The following is a 19,011-nucleotide window of genomic DNA, read 5'->3' on the forward strand; positions in this document are numbered from 1 at the left end:
ACACGTCGTGCTCATCATATCCATCCGGATCATTCCAAACAGGCACAAACCCGCGCAAATTAAACGGTAATCGCGAATTGAACCCGAAGTTCGGCCTGTAGTCTGCTTCTCGGTTGAAATCTTCGTCGTTGCTATCGTATTCGTCGTCGTTGTTTTGGTTGTCGTATGTATCGTTATCGTGGTTGTCGTGTCGTTGGTATGGGTCGTGGTATGTCAGATCTGGATCGCAGTCGCGATCTCGGCGGTATTGGCGTGGCATGTGTATCTTTCTGTATGCGTGTACGTTTGTATTCTTTGTTTGTTATGCAGGAGTCAATGAGAAAGAAAAGACAAAAACTGATTTGTGGTCAAATCAAAAGTCCAATTGGCACTAAACATTAGTTTTAAACATCAAAACACGGCGCTAATGGTGAGACAACAAAACAACATATGCCAAGAGAGGTATAATATTGCAACACATCGACTGATAGCAGTCTCATTCAGTAGAGCATTAGTCTTAGACCAAATCACAATACTTGTACACAATCACCCTCTACTCTACAAGAAATCATGATCTTCAGGGTCTTGATATCCAGGGACTCCTCCCAGTCGTTACGGCAACGGGCGGTGAGCCTCATAAGCGGATGCATTAACAGTATGGAGTCGATATTACAATCACATTCATCACTGCACCCAAAAACAACCTCATGCCTCGCAAAAACCACTGTCAGCGAGGGTATGTATGTCAACGCCAGAAGAAAAGGGAAATAAGAGAGAAATCAGCTTAAATACACGCCAAGTAGAAAACTGATTATGTCGTTGTAAGTCGCTTCTCATCTGAGCGACCCCAAAAGAAATGGAGAATAAAAGATTAACAAACGGTGTACGTGTTGAAACGAGTTGGGAATCAAGAACTGAAAATCATCCAATATCTGCCAGAAATCGCACTGTTCTGATGTCCAGCAAGATGTCACAAGAAAATTTGCCTCGCGTATGGGTTATGTCGAAGAATATAATGTAGTACTCCGTGATCCGCGAAGTCGCCAATGAATGAAATGTCGACAAAAATGCAAATGGTTATTAATCGGCATGCCTTGTTATTTTTTTTTTTTTTTTTTTTTTTTTTTTTTTTTTTTTTTTTTTTTTTTTTTTTTTTTTTGTCCGCTCTTGTCGCCCAGAAAAGGGCCTGGTCGACGGACGAAGTCGAACTTCTTTACCAGCCCATGAGTAGATTAACATTATCCACTAATAATCTGTCGCGCACCCTCTTTTCCCAGAACACCCGGCTCCTGAGGTTTGGGACTCCTGTCGCGGCCCTTCTTCCGGCTGAAAAACGACAGCATGCCACTGTTGGCGTTCTTCCCTTTGGCCCCGGCTGGATCGTATCCCTCCGCCGGGAGAGTCGAGCTCGTTTCCGCCAATTGACTCCAGCTACCGGACTCATCCAGCACCATTTGGACACCGCCGCCTTTACTTGTCTTGCGTGTGGCGCCTTGTCCGCGAGCGGATGGGGGAGGAAAGGGACGGTGGAATGCCTGGGGTTGAGTCTGAGCGTGGGGCTGAGCGGGGACGGAAGGAGGGGTCGAAGCTTGCGGAGGTCCACCTGGAACAGGCTTCTCAGGTTCAAGGGCGTCGCCAATTTGAGATGTGTTGTCAGGGTGTGCATTGGTGTGAGAGGGTGTGAGTTCGCTCCGGGTTGGCGGCGAGTTTCGAGCGGATTCGGGTTGTGAGTGTTGTCTCGAATGAACCGAGGCGTTGCTTGCAGCGCCAGCACCGGGGGCAGCACCTTGGCCAGCAATAGTCGGTGGAAGGCAGTCTTCTGGGTTTCTATTTTCATGTTAGTATATATATACTCTAAACAGAGAGAAGGAAACTTACTGTACTGATGCGATTGCATCGGCGGCATTGCTGTCAAGGGGTCAGTATGAGAATGAAATGGATAGAAGCCAAAGAACGCACCCTCTATATGTGACTACCGTGTAATCAAACGGCTCGAACATGGTCTCAATCAGACGATGTAACTCATCCTCCCGAATCTCCTTGGCCGTCGCATCCTCGCGCAACTCCGCGCGGGGCTTTTGTCGGCGCGCTCTAGCCTCCAGAGGTGCCTCCTCCAACAACAACTCTTCCAGATCATACGTCGCATCGAAGTTGGTCTTCTCACTCGAGGGCTTGAACACTGGCGAGTATTCTTTCCGTTCTAACATGTCGAAGTCATAATATTCGGCGAAGAAAGGGTGCGAGGTGAAGCTTTCGAAGCTGACGGCGCCTATCCGCTTTGATCGATCCTTCTCTAAGAACCCTGCCATAGCTCGGAGACATGGTACTGATACTGCTGGGTTGGTAACGTAGTATTTCGGCGAGACCTTTCTGATCGATTCACTAAGCGCATCTTGAGTACGGCCCTCGAATGGTCGCTGCTGCAGTCAGTACCTGTTCCCCAAACGATGGGGGAGCTGCGAACCTTGCTGTAGACGCATTCGTAAAAGCAAACACCAAGAGACCACCAGTCGACTTCAGCATAGTATCCGCCACCCTCATACACTTCCGGGGCAAGGTATGCCAGCGTGCCCGACTTGCTTGTCAGAGGCTTGCCGGGTCGGAAATCCGATGCGACGTTCTAAAAGGTCAGCTATAATCCTCTTCACCAAGGGATGCAGTCACATACAAAATCTGCCAAGTGAACATGCCCCTCCGAGTCCAACAGAACATTATCCGGTTTGACATCGCGATGAATGATGCCCTGCGAATGGATATATTTGAGCGCGCAGCCCAGCTCTGCAATCCAGAATCGAATAGCATCTTCCGTGAAGCATTTCCTCGAGATATGGAACCGCAGGTCACCACCGTTCATCAAATCCACCACAATGTATCTCCGAAAATCAGCATGCGACTCGAGAGGAGGGAGGGATCCGAAACGCACATGTATTCAATATCCTGGAAACTATATCGCAGGTTGCACAGGAATGGGTGATTGAGGTGTTCGAGCATTCGACGTTCACGAATGATATTCCGTACGCTTTCTGATTTGATCACTGAGGCCATGTTATTAGCATCAGAACCAACGAAGAGCATCGAGAAAGGGAGAGATTGAAAAAAAAAAAAAAAAAAAAAAAAAAAAAAAAAAAAAAAAAAAAAAAAAAAAAAAACGCACCTTCTTCTTTTCGAATATATTTCAAAGCAAATGTCAAGCCGGTGTCTTTCTTCTCGACGATGCGGACCTTTCCAAAAGCACCCTTTCCTACCACCCGCAGAAGGCGGAATTGATTGAGGTTGACTAGACCCTGTCAGCATTTTGACATAATCGGTCGCAAATCCTAGGAGACAAACGCACCCTCATTGGTGTTAGCCACCTGTTTCCCTTGCGAATTTCCCATTGGAGCAGATGTGAAAAAGATCCGAGTAGGAAGAAATCAGCTGCAGGTGCTCCGACAGCATCCCACTCTGTACGACTTGAGTTATTTGCAGAAATTCCCGTTGCGATTCGGGAAACGGCGATGTAGGAGAGTGTGTAGAAGTAAAGGAGAAAGGAGAGTAGTAATGGAGGCAAAATAGATCGATCAACAAAGGACGAAAGATGTCATGGAGAGAGCGAAGGAGAGAAATAGGATGGGCCCGTCCAGCAAGACCCCGAACGAGAGAACGAACGATGGCAGAACTGCTTGCTCCGTTTGAAGTTAGCAGGGAAAATATAGTGCGTTTTATAATAATAGAGTGCTGAAAGAGAGGGGCTGAAGGAACAATGCAGTCTTTTGGAGTCGCGGCGGGATGCAGATAATGAACTTACCACGCCAAGAAGAGCGAGAATGAGAAGCGATTCAAATCGTTCAGTTGGGAAGTGAAACAAAAGAGACGGAATGGTGAATGTAGAATATAGGGGATAGAGTAGAGAGAGTGTAAGAAGGACAACCAAAGAGAAGGAGAGAAACAGAGACAACCCCCTAAACCAGAACGGTTGGCGGACGGAGCAGCAACACGGGCCACGAGTTAAAGCAGCTTTTCCTCGGTGACAGAATAGTGGTGCTAGTACTAAAACCGAATCTCCAGTGCTCCGTTAAAGTCACTGAATTCAAAGTATGCAAAGGGAAACCAGGGCGAACTAAAGAGATCGGGGGATTTCCGCTGAGCCTGAAGAGCCAAATCAGTGGTAGCAGTTCACTTAGTGGTGATACAGTAATAGGGAGACAGCGGAGACCACGAAAAAGGAGATGTGGAACTATCAAATCCCCCAGGACTGCGTAGGGCCTCGTATACTCCGTAACTCCTCGGAGGTATTAGAGCATAATTCTGCTAACTTTTTTGACTGCACATCGTTCAATAACAAGCGCTGTTATATGCAGGCATGTTTGCGTATTATTGTACCTGTCACTTTGATCCTTCTCATGGCCGCCATGTGCATCCCCTACAACCATATCCCCATGATAATACTAAATATAATATTGAATGTTATACTGAATAAGAACAAACTTCCTCCAGATTAACTACCGAAGGGCCCCATCCGCTGAGCCAATATCCCGGATCAGCTACCGAATTCAGCATCCCTTATCCGCACCCAGAACACGCTACAGAATTCTATTATGCATACAAGCATATCCGTACGCCGTACAACAACAAACGAATCCTCCGTGTTCCTTCTAGAACGCCTCTATGCATGCAACATGGCGCAAATATGATCTATCGTCTCTCTCCTGCCATTGACACTCTGTCCTCCTACATAACACTAGCCTGCACCTCCAGCCGATCTTAATACTATCTTCTGATCCATCAATTGGCCGTTTCATTGCGAATCCGATCTTCGTCCATAGTGTAAACCCAATTGGCTTCCCCCCGAGTTACTGGCTAGGGGTCTACGGAATGACTGACTCAGTTGCACCAGATTCTTGGGCTGTCAGATTCGTAGTGTAGTTGATCAATTCGTTATCCCCATCCTGAAAATAGATCCAGCCAACCATGTATATCCTTGATCACATTCTAAACGCCACATTCGTCAAATTATGTCTACCACCTTCGTCCATACACTGAATTTTCCTCACGAGCAGGCACTCGTTTCGTCTGCGGGCGCTCACGGTCCCGCGTGTTATTCGATCCCATCGTCCGCATTCCACCAGTCTCGTCCGTCGCCTGCACCAGTACCGCCGGCTGTTTCAGGTCCAGGTCCCCCTGTTTTCCTGCATACCGCGACTCAGCATCTCGACCAAACAGCGCCATCATATCCGTCATCGTCAGCTTGGCTGCTGCGGTCTTGCCTTCGATCGTGAGGTTGGCGAGTTCGCGTTTGCGGTCTTGCAAGTCTAGAATTCGTTCTTCGACAGTGTCTTTGACGATCATTTTGTAGATTTTCACGTCGAGCGTTTGGTTGAGTCGGTGCACACGGTCGATCGCTTGCTCTTCCACAAACTGGACATATGTTAGCGTGATGTATTCATGGCAACAAACAAACCACATTAACTTACCGGGTTCCAGAATGGCTCCAGAATCACAACGCGACTAGCCGCCGTTAGGTTCAGTCCCAAAGCACCAGCCCGCAAACTGCAAAGCAATACGCGGGTTCCACTGTTGCTGCGCAGCTTGTTCAGACTCGCCTCACGATGATCATTCCTCATGCTACCGTCGTATCGCGCATATCCGATGCCTGCTCGGTTCAGGAACGGCTCGATCTTGTCCAGCATCGACGTGAAGCACGAGAACACGATGAACTTAAAATCCGGTGCTTCACGCGACAGAATCTTCATGAGGTGTCGAATTTTGGTTGACGGAAGGATTCTCTTGTCGCCATCCTCATCATCGCCCGCACTCAGATAAATATCATCATCGGACTCCGACTCGGAACTCTGAATCTGGGGAGTGACAGATCTCGTGTGGTTCTTGGTAGGTGATTCCGGTCCTTCATCATCGCTGTCGGAGTCTTCGTCTTCAGAGCCAAGCCATTCGCCGCCTCCCTCTGCATCTTCATCATCACTACCACCGGCCTTCCCGAAGTTCTTCACTCCGCGCTGAGCCTTGGGAACAACCCAATCGCCGTCTTCCTCGTCCTCGTCATCACTATCCACGACAATCTTTCTGTTCCGACGGGCACGAGCAGCCTGGCGACTGGCAGAAGGCGAGTCCGTGAGATCCACAGCATCTACCTTCTTGGACTTCCTCTTTTTATGGCTCATCTCTTTGTCACCAAGCGTAGCTTTCAAATCGCTCTCGCATTCGCCGCACCGGCTGATGCCACTGCTGGCTTCCTCCTTGCTCAATTCCGTTTGACAAACGTCGCACTTCTTCGTGACAACACTGAGCGCACCAAACAGATCAGCCACGCTGTCTAAATCGTCATTCTTCCCATGCGACGATTTCTTCTCAGAAGGACCAGTCTGCAGCAAGATGTCCTTGTCTTTGGCAAGATCGCTCTTCACCAAATCAGGATGGTTGCACGACTGACGAAGACGCAGCAGCAAAACCAAAGCACCAGCATAGTCGACCTTACTATCGCCCATCATCTTCTCAAGACTGTTCTCGGTACGCTGTTCGAGACGCTTGTAGAAGTTCATCTCACCCGGCATGAACTCTGCCGCCACCTTGATGACTTCTCGCTTGGTGATCTGGAATCCAGAGGACTTTTGCTTCTTTTCACCGCCATCTTCGCCTGGCTTGAGGTTGTCGTTGAGCTTGAGGACATCCTTGGTACGTCGCTTCATGAATGCTTTCAGGAAGATCTGCAAGCGTTCGATCGCAAGCTGTCCGCGACCATTGGCAATTGGCCTTCCAATCTGCTCCTTCCAGGCGGCCAAGTCATTATAAGGTTTGATGCGGAGGAACTTGATGAGACTCTGCAGCTCGTCAAGGTTGTTCTGCATGGGCGTTCCACTAAGACACCAGCGGTACTCTGCGTCCAGTGCGCATGCGGCTTGGGTGGCCTTGGCGTTTCGGTTCTTGATGGTGTGGGCTTCGTCCAGGATGATGCGGTACCAGTAGACAGAGAAGATGCCCGACTTGCCGCCTTTCCCATGTTCGGAAGTCAGAGTGCCGTAGGTGGTGATGACCACGTCGTAGTCTTCCAGGTTATCGGTTGCCTTGGCTCGGGTGTTGCCGTGGTAGACGCACACGCGAAGCTTGTGGGTATTCTCAACCTTGGATGCGATTTCTCCCTCCCATTGTTTAATAAGTGCCAATGGGGCGACTACAAGGGTGGACTTGCTCAGACCAGGAGGCAATTTTCTCGGTTTCTCTTCCTCATCAGATTCATCATCAGAATCATAATTTTTTTTGACCTTTCCACTCTCAGGTTTGGTGTTAGTGAGCAGCAAGGCGATGGTTTGAACCGTCTTTCCGAGACCCATATCATCTGCAAGGATGCCGCCTTTGGGGACCGTTCCTTTGCCCCTGCCGAGTTCTTTATCGCGCATCCAGCTCACACCATCTCGCTGGTGAGGCAGCAGTTTGACATTCAAGCCCTCGACGGTTCCATCATCCTCTTCCTCCTCTTCCTCCTCTTCCTCCTCTCCCTCTTCTTCCTCTCCCTCTTCTTCCTCTTCCTCTTTTTCCGCTTCGTCTTCCTCTTCTTCGTCGGAGACTACCTCTTTGTCCTCATATTCAGTGTCTACAGAGGCTCTGCCGGCCTTCGATTCAGATTCGTCATCGCTTGCTTCCTCAGTATCACTATCGATCGCTGGAGACTTGATGGCCTTCGCCTTCTTCTCATCCTCGTCGTGTTCCGTAGACTTAGGTTCCTTGACGGTAATACCCTCCAACTGAGCAGCCAGATCATCAAGCTCAGAGGCATCTTGAGAAGCATCCTGGGAATCATCCTGCTTCTTCTTACTCTCCCTCTGCTTTTGTTTCCTCTTCTTATTCTTGTTCTTTTTCTTGTTCTTCTTGGCTTGTTGCTTTTCATCTTCATCTTCATCAAAAGCACCCTGTAACAGAGCCTGGATGTTCTCGTTCGCCTTCGCCGTATCCACGTAGTCGTCCACTCCATACGAACCAAATCCAACGTTATTCCGCGAACCCGCGCTAGGCGTAAAACCACCCTCGCCCGTCAAATCGACGAAATTCTTAAGATTCTTCGATGCATTGTTCACTTTCACTGCCGACGGCTTCGATGTGAAAAACGTCTTCGGGGCGCGTGGGGTGCCGAAGGTGACATTTTCAGGACGCTTGATTTCAAAAGCGCCACTATCAGCGGGACGAGAGAATCGGTTGTTATTGTAAGCCGAAGGTCTGACGGGCTTAAACGGATCGAATGACTCGTTACGTCTTGGTGTCGCAGCAACACCAGCACCAGGCGTCGTAGGCGGACGATAGGCCTGACTAGGTGCGGGGTATTGCGGTTGTGGTTGTGGTCGCGGTTGGGGAGCTCGATGATGTTCCGCTCTCACCTGGTTCGGTTTCGGGATATTGAATGGGTTACTGGGGTGAGATGGGCGTTGGACTGGGCGTTGGTGTTGAACAGGGCGGAGGGGCGAGGGTTTTCCGAATTCTGGGTGGTGCGATAAGCCCTGGGACTGCTCGTTGGCCTTTCGAGGCGTCAAGGGCAACTGAGGTGCGTCACTTTCTTTCGCCATGGTGTCTCAAGACGATGTTGTTGTTGTGTAGATGTTGTGGTTGTGCAGACTTGGGCGATATCGCGGGGTCAAGGTACTTTGTATCGATCAAGGGAAAAGGTGCATGTGCGGGGTTTCAACCTCTTCGGAAATTCTGCACGGTCACTGTAAGTCGAGGAATGGGTTCGTAAGTCAAGTTAGTCTTGTGTCTTTGCAGTCGTTGTTTCTATCGTATCGTGATCGTCGAACTAGGAGGGACAAATTGTTAGCATGCTAAATCCAAACTTATCGTCTCCAATCAATAGATGATGCTCATTTCAAGTTCGTACGTACCTTTTGGATATGAATTGTGATAACTTACCTCTCAGTCATCTCAGAACAAGCGATTATGGCAAAGATGTCGAATTGTCGAATGTCGTGTCGTGTTGCTGGAAAAGTCCGGATCTAATCGAGTCTTTTGCTTTGTTTGGGGCGGGGGAACTTTGCCCTGGCAACCATTATTGCCTGAGGCTGAAATAGTTGCATTTCCTGTTGTCCATGTTGTTCACCAGACAAAAAGAATAACAATGGAACCAATTCTTCTTGTATCGTTCTGAAAAAAAGCATAGACATCTCAATAATTACTCTAAATTATGGAGTACTCTAAAACCACTAACGCCTGATCATTGCGCCGATTCAACGCTATCCTCAGACCCCAAAATCTCCGGAACAATAACGCCCGCATCCCCCTGAAAAAGCCAATCGCCCTTCTTCAGCCCCGACCTCCCGACATCATTACTATCCATATTAACAACTGCGACCCTGGCCCCCTTCGCCCGAGCCTCATCCACGTACCCCGCCGCCGGGTAAACCTTCGAACTAGTCCCAATAACCAGAATGAGATCTACAGGCCCCGCCTTAAGAAACTCATCCACCTTGCCGAAAACTTGCGTCGGCAAAGGTTCGCCGAACCATACCACGCCCGGGCGGAGGAGGCCTTCTTTGCATTTTGGGCAGTGCGGGAGGGCCTCGATTGGTAATGCGGGGAGTGGGACTTGTTCGTCGGAGATATCGAGGTCATCGTCGGAGTCTTCGAGGCCCATTGTGTTTTGTAATGCTTGGGCTGCTTCTATGCCGGTTTTGTCTTCTGTGGAGGGAATGGGCTCTGGTCTGTTTCTGGGGATTGCAAGGGCAGGGACGACAGGGTCTGTGAAGTTGTTCTCGGAGACATAGTTGCAGTAGAAGGAGGTGCATTTTATCGTAAAGAGGGAGCCATGGAGGAGGTGTAGCTGTTCCGGTGGATGGTTCGCGCGTTGGGATAGTCCTAGTAAACCAACCACCCGTCAGCAATAGTCAATATCGCAAAAAGTATCCCAAACGCACCATCAACGTTCTGCGACAGAGTAATAAAGTCCTTGTTCTTCCTCGCCAGATCCGCCAGTGCGTAATGCGCGCGGTTCGGCTTCGCCTTGAGAGCCATATGCCTCCTAAACCCATAGAACTGCCACACCAGGTCCGGATTACCCTCGAAAGCTTCCGGTGTCGCCAGATCTGTCGCGTCGTAGGATCGCCAGAGTCCTCCTGCGCCTCTGAAGGTGGGAAGGCCAGACGAAGCCGAGATTCCTGCCCCCAGGAGAGCCATGATTCGCTTGCATCCTTTCAGGTATGTTGTGAAGGACTGGAGGTCGGCTGCTGGGATTACTGAAGAGGCCATGGCGGGCAGACTATCTCCTCTGGTCTATGCCGTCAAATAGCTGGGGATATGTGTAGAACTGTGAGTTCTATAATTCTAGGGATGGAGAATGGTCAGCGCGATGACTCCAACTCCGCTTTCAATATCTATCCGTCAACTGGTGACGTTATATCAAACAATGCGCTACGAGTCATTTCTTCTGACACTAATTCTTCCTAAGGTACACATCTCGTATCCATACAAGAAGCTGGCCGTAACGCCCCACTTTTGATCAACACTGGGTTGTACGTGGTAATGATCCAGTGCTGAATCCGCATCAGCGTCTTCAGGAAGAAATACAGATGTCTAGAATTCATGATATGGCCATCGTTTTTTACATTCATATACGTAGGGTATCTACTAAGTATTTTACAGGCAGTCTATGCTCGCAAAGCCTCAATGTCATCGACCTAAAACATGTCAGTCAGTACAGCATACGATTATGGGCCAAGCAAACATACCTCTTTGACTGCTTCCGGAGTCAAGACAATGGGATGGTCATCACCAACACACACACTGTCTTCGATCCGGATTCCAATACCTCGGAATTTTGCCGGCCATCTATCGCTATCCGGAACGTAGATACCACTGCGGTAGATGTGAGTATACAACGTATGGCGGGACGGAAGGGGTAAGCTTACGGTTCAACAGTGATACACTGGCCTGCTTTAAGGGCATAGTTCCTCAGATACCCAGGGCAGTCATGGACATCCAATCCAATATAATGCCCAACGTGGTGTGGAAATAAAACGTTCATAGCCTGACACCAATGAGTTAGCATTGTCAGGAAACGGGCAGGTAGCAAGAGATCAAACCCTACATTTCCAGTTACGTCAAATCCAAGCTGCTGGAGTTGGTCTTTTAGGCCATTTTCAGCAATAGTATGCAGCCTATCCAAAGAAACCATTGCGCTCTCTCGGCAAAGAGCAAGGCAACTCCGGTGCACATTAAGCACCGCAGTATACAGATCACGCTGGGGACCCGAGAATTTGCCGTTGACCGGCCATGTCCTTGTAATATCGCTGATGTATGTTCCCCATTCCTGTCATTTTGTGAGTACGGTCAATTTTTCTCATTTCAATATAAGAATTACGCACCCCGCCTCCGTCCGTGAGGACCAAGTCTCCGTCACTGGCAATAGCGTCAGTTTGTATGTTTAGTACCAGTGGTCCAGGAGTCATACTTCAGAACATCATCATTTCTGGTGTAATGAATGCTAAGCGCATTCTGCTACTGTTAGCATTTCATCCGCGTATGAAAAAGAGTGATCAACTTACAGCTCCGCCAGCGACGACAGGGACGAAAGCGCTAGTGTCGCAACCATTGACCTTGAAATTGTATTCCAGGAAGGAAGCCAAGTCCTTCTCCATATTAAATTCGTGGCTCATAGACTCCGTAAAGGCTCTTCCTGCGGCCTGACCAAGTCGACGCATATGGACAACCTCATCCTCACTCTTGAAGACCTTCATGTCATTGAGAAGTGGCCGCAATGGTCTGACCTTGCTATGGTCGACGCATTTCTTGAGCCTCTCGGATGTAGTTGTGGGACCATAGAGGTACTTGTGCAGGCTGGATCTCCCGGGGTCAAAGGCGGGAATGTCCGTGTAGATTGCAGAGGCTCCAGACACAATGTTTGGTAAGATGTCCCCAATGCGATCGATATCACCCGACTGCGAAAAACCAGTCAGCCTTGATCCGTCTATATCCTGGGAAACAGCTGTATCTTACTTCATCCGCGTTAAAGACATCTATAGCAGCCCGCGTGCCGGATCGAGCTCCGTCCCACAGTTCAGCCTTGGGATCCTTTTCCCGAACATAGAGGTGGAAGAGGTGGTTGTCGCCAGATCCATCGTTCGCTGTAACCATATAAATTTCCGTATTCGATCTTTTGCTTCGTTATTCGTGAGGACTTACCAATGATAGCCAAGGCATTGGGTTCGTTGAAACCTATTCGAAGCAATGAATCAGTCTGCTGTCTGCCCCGCTTCTTGATACTATGGACATACCTGTGAGATAAAAGAAGTTGGAATCTTGACGGTAGTCGTTGAAGATGCCTGCTGCACGGTATTTAACCTCCGAGGCCGCTAGCACTGCAATCGCATTCTGGGGCAGCTTGTTCGCGAGTTTGGAGCGACGTTGGGCGTATTCGAGTGCTGTAATTCCCGGGGTCACTGGTCCAATGTCAATACCCAAAACACATACATAGTTGGATAACAGTTATACATACATTCTCCCGGGCTCAGTATATGAGGGTGCGTCTCGTGCAATGGTTGTCCGAATTTAAGGTCGGCTGCGGAAATCGAAGAAGCGTATGTCCGCCGAGAGGGCAGTCGGGCGATTCCAGGGCGCTGCACCAGAGAACAGCATGTTCTCAAGGTGCTAGTAAAGGAGCGAGGCGAGTAACGGGGCCATTGGCGAAGCAGGGATTTGCATGGTGACATGCTCGTTGGGGTCGCACACTCGGTGATTTTGTCTTGGTCAATCCAGATGCGCTCCAACAATAACGCCGGGCCCGAATCGGCGGAAAGCTCCGGTGGGGCCATTTGTTGCGGCAGCCATCCAATCACAGTCTACTAAATAAGACTTCCTTTTTGGGCGACGGCATTGGAATGCTGCAGTTTATAGACAGTATCGACTTAACATGTTCATGGATTGCTGCAACTAACTTGCACAATCTAAATATCAGCAAATTACCAACAAAGGAAATACCCAACAAGACCTCAGTCAAGTTCTGCATCATTCCACGTATCGCCCTGATCCTTGATGTCCAGAATGATTAGCCAAATCAAATTCCCGCTGTGTTGGACTACTACTCAAACGCATTGGCCATTTTACTAAGATTGTATGTTATTGTAGAGATTAATTCATACGCAAAATCTGTCAACTCAGTGTCTTCCAAAACCTTGTCACCTCAATTCGGCCATAATCATAAACGTTCATCCTATATTGACGGAAGTTTCTACCAGATAAGTCTCCGGCGCCCATCTGAGACTGATGGATATTCAAATTGAGGGTTGCTATCTTCTGATAGAACTTTAAGAGTGTGCTTTTGAGGTGGAAATGTAATTAACCGTAGATGCCATGTTTTGTGCTATAGATCTCCGTCATACACTCGGCCAACTTCCATCCACCAAGGGGATTAGAGGACTATGGCATGAGCCATGCATGATTGCTAAACAGGGTCCTTGGCCACTTTAGAGCTCATCAACAAAGGGAAGCGCGATTGCCATAATACTTACGGATTTGGAACAGTAAACTTCTCGGAAGAGGCATTGAATGGTAGCAATACTCCGATCTTGCAAAACTTCAATTATGCCAGTCTCCAAAGGGGAAAGCCGGGGCATGACTCGATCTCGAGAGTCTCGGTGGGAGTGTGACAGAGTCAGAGATTGCATCTGAGCACTTGCTTCATCGAATGGGATATCCGATTTGCCCGCAAAATATGACGTTGCCGTCAACCATGTCTCTCGGGGAAGTGCTTTACGCACTTCCAGACTAAAGTGGTAAGAAGGGCCGGTTTTGCATTGGCCCTTCTGCGGACTACATGTTTTGGCGTATCAAACGTGCGCTATTTGGTTTGAACCGTGGACCTTGTCAGTGTACAATCTTCCTGAATGGAGAGTATTCAATTTCTACCTGTAAATAGGGAGAGGTCATCGTGAGTACCTTTTTTCCGTCGGTCAACGCGAATTGGAGTAGACGCACAAATTCGGAAATTCTCTGCGGAACGAATTCCCTCATAATTCCATACGATTTATGCTGAACTACTGCAAAAGTATAGTGATTTGTTGCCTTACATCCTAAGACAACGAAGCTCATCTTGCCGCACTCCGATATCCGCTTTTCCCCCTTCGCCAACATGTAGTAGACAGAGCTGGCCGACAATGGAGCGGCAATATCATTACGTGGAAGGGAGCACTTTTCAGGCTAGTGGACGGGAACTCGGAGCAGAGTACGCAATGCCCAGTCCGATTCGACACAGAGGGTGCAAGGAAATTCTATCAAGTTGAGAACTGGTCCAAAGCAACGATTCTACTTGAGCATTGGCGGTCTGTCCTGGGCGACACAGGGCAAGATGGTTGAGTCAGCATTGAATATTATGAAGGCGTCATGGAGATGAACCGGCAGCTCAAGAGAGAGTGGGTAATTGAAACGAAAGATGAGGATGGCCTTATTTGTGGTCATCTGTTCTGGTCGTTTCAAGACCACGAGGTGCTTGACTAGTATCTTCTAAGTTATCTTTCTCAACCACATTCATGCTCCCTGTCATTTCAAAGCTCGAATGAAATAGTATAACAGAACGTTCTATGCGATGGAGCCCAGGTTGAACTTATTTACTTTTTCGCGCCTTAAGGTCTAAGCAACGCCCCAAGCATCGAGGTAGACTTGCGCTTCTGTGTCCAAGAAAACTAGGACAAATTTGAGCCCTAATGTATAACTTCCTCATGGCAAGGTGGAGCCGTCTTTAAGGTCTTCCAAGTCGATGATGTCAATAACAGGCCCGTGCTTCCTTGTTCAGAAAGCCCAGAAACAAGTCGGATGGGGTAAGCTTGGTAAACACTCGGGCGTAGTATCCACGGCAATTAGGTTCGTACCGGGACAGTGTATGCTTGCCCATAGGTTAAGGTGTCGAGTTGCGGCGGTGTCACCGTACAAGTAAGTATACGCCGACGCGTGGTTTGATACTGTAACATTGTAAGAACAACCAAGTCAATTCACAGATTATCAATGTGAGAATTATATGCATATTAAAGTGGAGTATAATATATCATAATTATTTTAACGCGTCTAGCCATTGAAAAGAATGCTCTCATGCTTCGCGGGGTGAGTGTATGTAAGTTTTGTGTGTGTATGTATTCCTCTGTCGTCCGGGCGGCCCCAAAACAAACCCGCTCCGGGCTCCACACTGCGTTCTTACACGCTTTAGTCTTTTCTTCCTTTGACCTCGTCTCCGTTTCTCCCAAGTCACCCTCATAAGAGCAGAACAGCTAGAGACAATCTCTCTTCTTACCACGACACGCTCGAATTTGGGTGGGAGAGAAGGACACAACCGGGTCTCTCCTGTCTCTCCCTTTTCCGCCGCCTTATTTTACTTACTCCTCTTCTTAACCCACACCGTGTATCATGGCCCTCTAACTCTCTAACAACCTTGTCCCTTGTCTGCCAGACGTGTAGCACGTCGCGTGCTCAGCTCAGACCAACTCGTTTTAACGCTACTTTCGTTACGAATCTCTCGGCCCCTCCTGAGCATCGCGTATCGTTACCTCCCATGGCAGCAGTATCCATACCTCCTTCACCGCAAACGACCCTCAACATGTCCACACGCCGACCCCCTCTTGCAAACGTCCCCAATGCCACGAACTCCCCACTCCGGATGGGTGGTACGGTTCCCGCTAAACGGTCTAGGACCGGCAGCACACAACTCGAGATTCCTTATGGACAACCACCTCCGAAGAAACAAGTGATTGATGGTGTGGAGCAGGAAGTACGGTCTCCAACCCGAGCGAGGTCTACGGCTCATCAACAGCCGGGAGACTCGAGGATCTTTTCGCGTCGGTCGAATAATGCCCAACCAAGCGCGTTCGAGCGAAAGTTGTATGCTGCACGGGAAAAGGATCGACAGACTGCTACGAAGCCAGTTAGGAACGAGAAGCCGTCTGCAGAAACTATTGATACGATCCGCCAGTGGCAGAGGCATTACCGGAAAGCCTTTCCGACCTTTGTTTTTTACTTTGATAGCATTCCTGAAGATGTTCGGGGAAGATGCTCGAGGCAGGTCAATGCTTTGGGAGCGGTGAGTTGCATACTCTAATTTTGTTGTGTGCACTGCGTGGTTCAATGCTGATGGCTACAGCGCGAAGAGAAATTCTTCTCGCGTCTAGTAACCCACGTCGTGACCTCTCGTCCAATCCCGCCGGAATCTGCGATCAATCCTCCAGAGAATAGCAGAGCTTCCGTGGACCACACATCTGGTGGTGATGGTTCTTTGCAAACGGTAAATCCATCCCTCCTTGAGAGAAATCCTGAGATGCATGTTCATACCTCCCTTAAGAATGATGCGCGACGTGAGCAGATGAACATGGATGTTCTGCACAGAGCTCGCCAGATGGGAATGAAGATATGGGCTCTCGAAAAGCTACAGCGTATGATTGCCACTATCAACGATCCGGATATCAGTGGCCATGACCCTTCGAATCGTAACAACGGCGCTGGTGGGAATCACGTTCGAGGAAGGGAAAACGATCTCTCGCAAGTTCTACGGAATGAACTTGTCAACGGGCCTTCGGATCGGGACCATCTATCTTCGTTAAAGGAGCTTGTGATGTTCAAGGGGCCATTCATCTACGTCCACGATATGAACGAAAAGACGCGCCCGGTGATGGTCCGGGAATACGCCAAGGCAGCACGGCGGCAGGATGGCGTCTGGCCTCAATTCCGAAGCGCACCACTGGGAAAGTGTCCCTTTATTGATGAGCCTCCGACGAAGAAGGAGATGGATCGGCAACGGATACGTCAACATGCAAAGGAGAAGAAGGTGGCTCCTAAGCCGGCTCCGGCTCAGGAAAACAGAGACCAAGAATTCGCTGTCCGGGAAGACACCGTGCCACAAGAACCTGCTGATGTCGTTGCTAGCAATGAACATAAGCCCAAGGACGAGCAAGAAGCTGCTCCCCCACACCAACCAGAAATGCGGGATATGGTGCCACCAAGGCTAGGGTCACCTCCAAGGAAGAGCTCAGAAAGTTTGATCCCTCCGCAGATGCCGCGCAACGGGCCGTTTTTCCTTGGCCGTGAACCTGCGGCCTCCGGCATGCAGCCGTCAAATATCACTTCCGCTATCCGGTCACAAATGGTGTCTTCTGCTGCTGCTGCCCCTGGAGCCAAGGCCGGTCTGAGCAAGGAAGTCCACGAACTCAAGAGAAAAGTACTCGAGAAAGGCAACGGACTTTCTGGTGCAGTCCCTCACGGTGCTGCGGATGCCGCGTGGAAAATGAACCAGAACCAGCGACCAGGAAAAGCCAACCCGCAGGAAAAGCCTGACACGACCCAGCCTGAAGCGATAAAGAAACAGTCTCGAGATCGAAAGGATAGTCTCCAAAAGAAGGAGAGGCCAAGGGATCCTAAGCCGGGGTACTGTGAGAACTGCAGAGACAAGTTCGATGACTTTGAGAAGGTAAGTCTGCAGTATGATGGTCATCGAGCGTGTTACTGATTGCATCGTTCTAGCATACTCAAACGCGGAAGCACCGCAGATTTGCGCTGACCACGTCGAACTGGGTTGAATTGGACGACTTGCTTTTCGAGTTAGAGAGGCCAGTAAAGGATGAGTATATGGACGAACATATTTAGGTTTCAGTGATATGCACTTTTTTATCCACGGATTTTTACGAACTACCCATAGCGAGGTTCCGTCTCGTTTGACAGCCGTGTTCCTCGACTCCGATGGTGGCACTATTTGCACCTCCAACGGGACAAGATGAGTGTGAGAGTATTTTACATCCTCATTGGCACTCATCATCCATCATTATCTGGACTGGCATATCTCGAGATGTGGACCAAGTTTATCCTCCCGTCATTGTTCACTTCTTTCTTCGACCGCATTTTTGTTGATTCATATTTGATATTCACCTTTGCATCTTACGAAGCCGGTGTCTTTGGGATATCATTTGTCTTGTTTTGTTTTTTGTGGCCGTATGAGCCTCCAAACCCCTGCAGTGAGGTGGTTGCTGGCTCACGGTCATGTTGCATTATCCGATGCATTGTGTTTTCAGTTGGCATACATACCCGGAAGGACCTGGGGAGGAGCTTATCTCTTTTCTGTTCCTTTTTTTTTTTTTTTTTTTTTTTTTTTTTTTTTTTTTGGTGAGACATACAGGGATGAATCTAACCCTGTACTGTCTTTTAACTCTCTTTTCCTTTTCCTTTTTATTATATCTTCTCTTTACATGGATGGTGGTTATAGTGGAGTTGCATATTAGGGGTGGCTAGTTTATATGCTCAAAACAAAGGCTTCGATTAGCATAGGTTAGTCAATACAAATGTACGTAGTAACAGAAATCTATCTACAAGCAAACATACACATCCCCATTCAACTGAGCATTTCTTAACACACTTCACAGACCCCACAGCAAAAGTCCTCCTAAGCGCAGGATAATCAGAAAAAAAGTCTCAACACAAAACGGCCTCAGCGGCGTCATCTTAACCATAGCAGCCTGCACATTCTTCACCTCCTTCCTCCCAATCCGCTGCCCAGTCCGTACCTTTATCGTATACAGAATCTCGAATCTGCACGACGCTCGACCGGTCCCGCAGTGCACGCTAGGCGTTTGCCCGGACTTAATGTAACCGGGATGGATGCACGCAAATAAGCTCTGCGTTTATGGGACCATCCCTGGTCAAACAAAAAGTCCGGCACTTTTGTTGAGCAAAGTTTCACCGCCTGTTATCTTTTCATACTTTGTTCTGGCGGTTGTTTTGAATCCGTACCATATCCTTCTTCGTCCAGTTGACTTGATATTAGAATGTGGTAGTTAACCCCAAAATGCCATCGATCGGACCGGAATAATCACTCGCCGGCGGAGAAAACAAGCACACATCCTCGGCACAAAAACTAGCCCATCCGCCTACCGCCCAACCAAAAACCGGCAGAAAAAGATAGTCACCAAACGAAAGGGAAGAGTGACAAAGAAAATGGACGCCGATGCTCGGGACTACGCAGCATATACCAGCACGTCGGTAGTTAATAAAGAAAGAAGTTCCCCTGAGTCGGTTTGCGGAGGGGATTGGAATTGA

General features: G+C 48.8%; 5 protein-coding genes across 5 annotated transcripts; 1 reads left to right on the forward strand and 4 right to left on the reverse strand.

Moving 5' to 3' along the window:
• Nucleotides 1-1,211: 1,211 nt before the first annotated feature.
• Nucleotides 1,212-3,457, reverse strand: EURHEDRAFT_204900 (kinase-like protein). Its single transcript, XM_040777953.1, has 8 exons — nt 3,314-3,457; nt 3,134-3,256; nt 2,903-3,014; nt 2,648-2,852; nt 2,444-2,599; nt 1,939-2,396; nt 1,858-1,887; nt 1,212-1,806 (listed from the first exon to the last, which is right to left on the reverse strand). Exons 1-8 carry the CDS (start codon nt 3,354-3,356, stop codon nt 1,218-1,220), a joined length of 1,716 nt encoding a protein of 571 aa, XP_040635810.1. The 5' UTR covers nt 3,357-3,457; the 3' UTR covers nt 1,212-1,217.
• Nucleotides 3,458-4,718: 1,261 nt separating this feature from the next.
• EURHEDRAFT_204835 (putative SNF2 family helicase/ATPase) lies at nt 4,719-8,891 on the reverse strand. Its single transcript, XM_040777951.1, has 3 exons — nt 8,841-8,891; nt 5,433-8,755; nt 4,719-5,376 (listed from the first exon to the last, which is right to left on the reverse strand). The coding sequence occupies exons 2-3, from the start codon at nt 8,526-8,528 to the stop codon at nt 4,978-4,980; spliced, it is 3,495 nt and encodes a 1,164-aa protein (XP_040635811.1). The 5' UTR covers nt 8,529-8,755; nt 8,841-8,891; the 3' UTR covers nt 4,719-4,977.
• Nucleotides 8,892-9,163: 272 nt separating this feature from the next.
• On the reverse strand, nt 9,164-10,362 carry EURHEDRAFT_415834 (SIR2 family NAD-dependent protein deacylase). The gene is made up of 2 exons (XM_040782789.1): nt 9,870-10,362; nt 9,164-9,810 (listed from the first exon to the last, which is right to left on the reverse strand). Exons 1-2 carry the CDS (start codon nt 10,198-10,200, stop codon nt 9,170-9,172), a joined length of 972 nt encoding a protein of 323 aa, XP_040635812.1. The 5' UTR covers nt 10,201-10,362; the 3' UTR covers nt 9,164-9,169.
• A 162-nt stretch (nt 10,363-10,524) lies between these two features.
• Nucleotides 10,525-12,696, reverse strand: EURHEDRAFT_415835 (aminopeptidase P family protein). The gene is made up of 11 exons (XM_040782790.1): nt 12,446-12,696; nt 12,225-12,389; nt 12,133-12,165; nt 11,947-12,074; nt 11,496-11,888; nt 11,402-11,445; nt 11,316-11,349; nt 11,039-11,260; nt 10,860-10,978; nt 10,680-10,806; nt 10,525-10,628 (listed from the first exon to the last, which is right to left on the reverse strand). The coding sequence occupies exons 1-11, from the start codon at nt 12,657-12,659 to the stop codon at nt 10,599-10,601; spliced, it is 1,509 nt and encodes a 502-aa protein (XP_040635813.1). The 5' UTR covers nt 12,660-12,696; the 3' UTR covers nt 10,525-10,598.
• A 2,479-nt stretch (nt 12,697-15,175) lies between these two features.
• On the forward strand, nt 15,176-18,043 carry EURHEDRAFT_415837 (protein serine/threonine kinase activating protein nimO). The gene is made up of 3 exons (XM_040782791.1): nt 15,176-16,012; nt 16,073-17,392; nt 17,446-18,043. The coding sequence occupies exons 1-3, from the start codon at nt 15,533-15,535 to the stop codon at nt 17,566-17,568; spliced, it is 1,923 nt and encodes a 640-aa protein (XP_040635814.1). The 5' UTR covers nt 15,176-15,532; the 3' UTR covers nt 17,569-18,043.
• The last annotated feature ends 968 nt before the right edge of the window (nt 18,044-19,011 follow it).

Source organism: Aspergillus ruber (assembly GCF_000600275.1).
Source record: "Aspergillus ruber CBS 135680 unplaced genomic scaffold scaffold00029, whole genome shotgun sequence".
Lineage (NCBI taxonomy): Eukaryota > Fungi > Ascomycota > Eurotiomycetes > Eurotiales > Aspergillaceae > Aspergillus > Aspergillus ruber.

Coding starts and splice junctions, on each gene's coding strand:
- EURHEDRAFT_204900 (XM_040777953.1), bottom strand. CDS start 3,356: ATGGGAAATTCGCAAGGGAAACAGGTGGCTAACACCAATGAGG. Junction 3,015..3,133: donor ATATATTCGAAAAGAAGAAG/GTGCGTTTTTTT, acceptor ACATGGCCTCAG/TGATCAAATCAGAAAGCGTA. Junction 2,600..2,647: donor ATGTTCACTTGGCAGATTTT/GTATGTGACTGC, acceptor CTGACCTTTTAG/AACGTCGCATCGGATTTCCG.
- EURHEDRAFT_204835 (XM_040777951.1), bottom strand. CDS start 8,528: ATGGCGAAAGAAAGTGACGCACCTCAGTTGCCCTTGACGCCTCGAAAG. Junction 5,377..5,432: donor TGGAGCCATTCTGGAACCCG/GTAAGTTAATGT, acceptor ACATATGTCCAG/TTTGTGGAAGAGCAAGCGAT.
- EURHEDRAFT_415834 (XM_040782789.1), bottom strand. CDS start 10,200: ATGGCCTCTTCAGTAATCCCAGCAGCCGACCTCCAGTCCTTCACAACA. Junction 9,811..9,869: donor TCTGTCGCAGAACGTTGATG/GTGCGTTTGGGA, acceptor TTGGTTTACTAG/GACTATCCCAACGCGCGAAC.
- EURHEDRAFT_415835 (XM_040782790.1), bottom strand. CDS start 12,659: ATGTCACCATGCAAATCCCTGCTTCGCCAATGGCCCCGTTACTCGCCT. Junction 12,390..12,445: donor TATACTGAGCCCGGGAGAAT/GTATGTATAACT, acceptor ACATTGGACCAG/TGACCCCGGGAATTACAGCA. Junction 11,889..11,946: donor ATGTCTTTAACGCGGATGAA/GTAAGATACAGC, acceptor GGTTTTTCGCAG/TCGGGTGATATCGATCGCAT.
- EURHEDRAFT_415837 (XM_040782791.1), top strand. CDS start 15,533: ATGTCCACACGCCGACCCCCTCTTGCAAACGTCCCCAATGCCACGAAC. Junction 16,013..16,072: donor AGGTCAATGCTTTGGGAGCG/GTGAGTTGCATA, acceptor TGATGGCTACAG/CGCGAAGAGAAATTCTTCTC. Junction 17,393..17,445: donor AGTTCGATGACTTTGAGAAG/GTAAGTCTGCAG, acceptor GCATCGTTCTAG/CATACTCAAACGCGGAAGCA.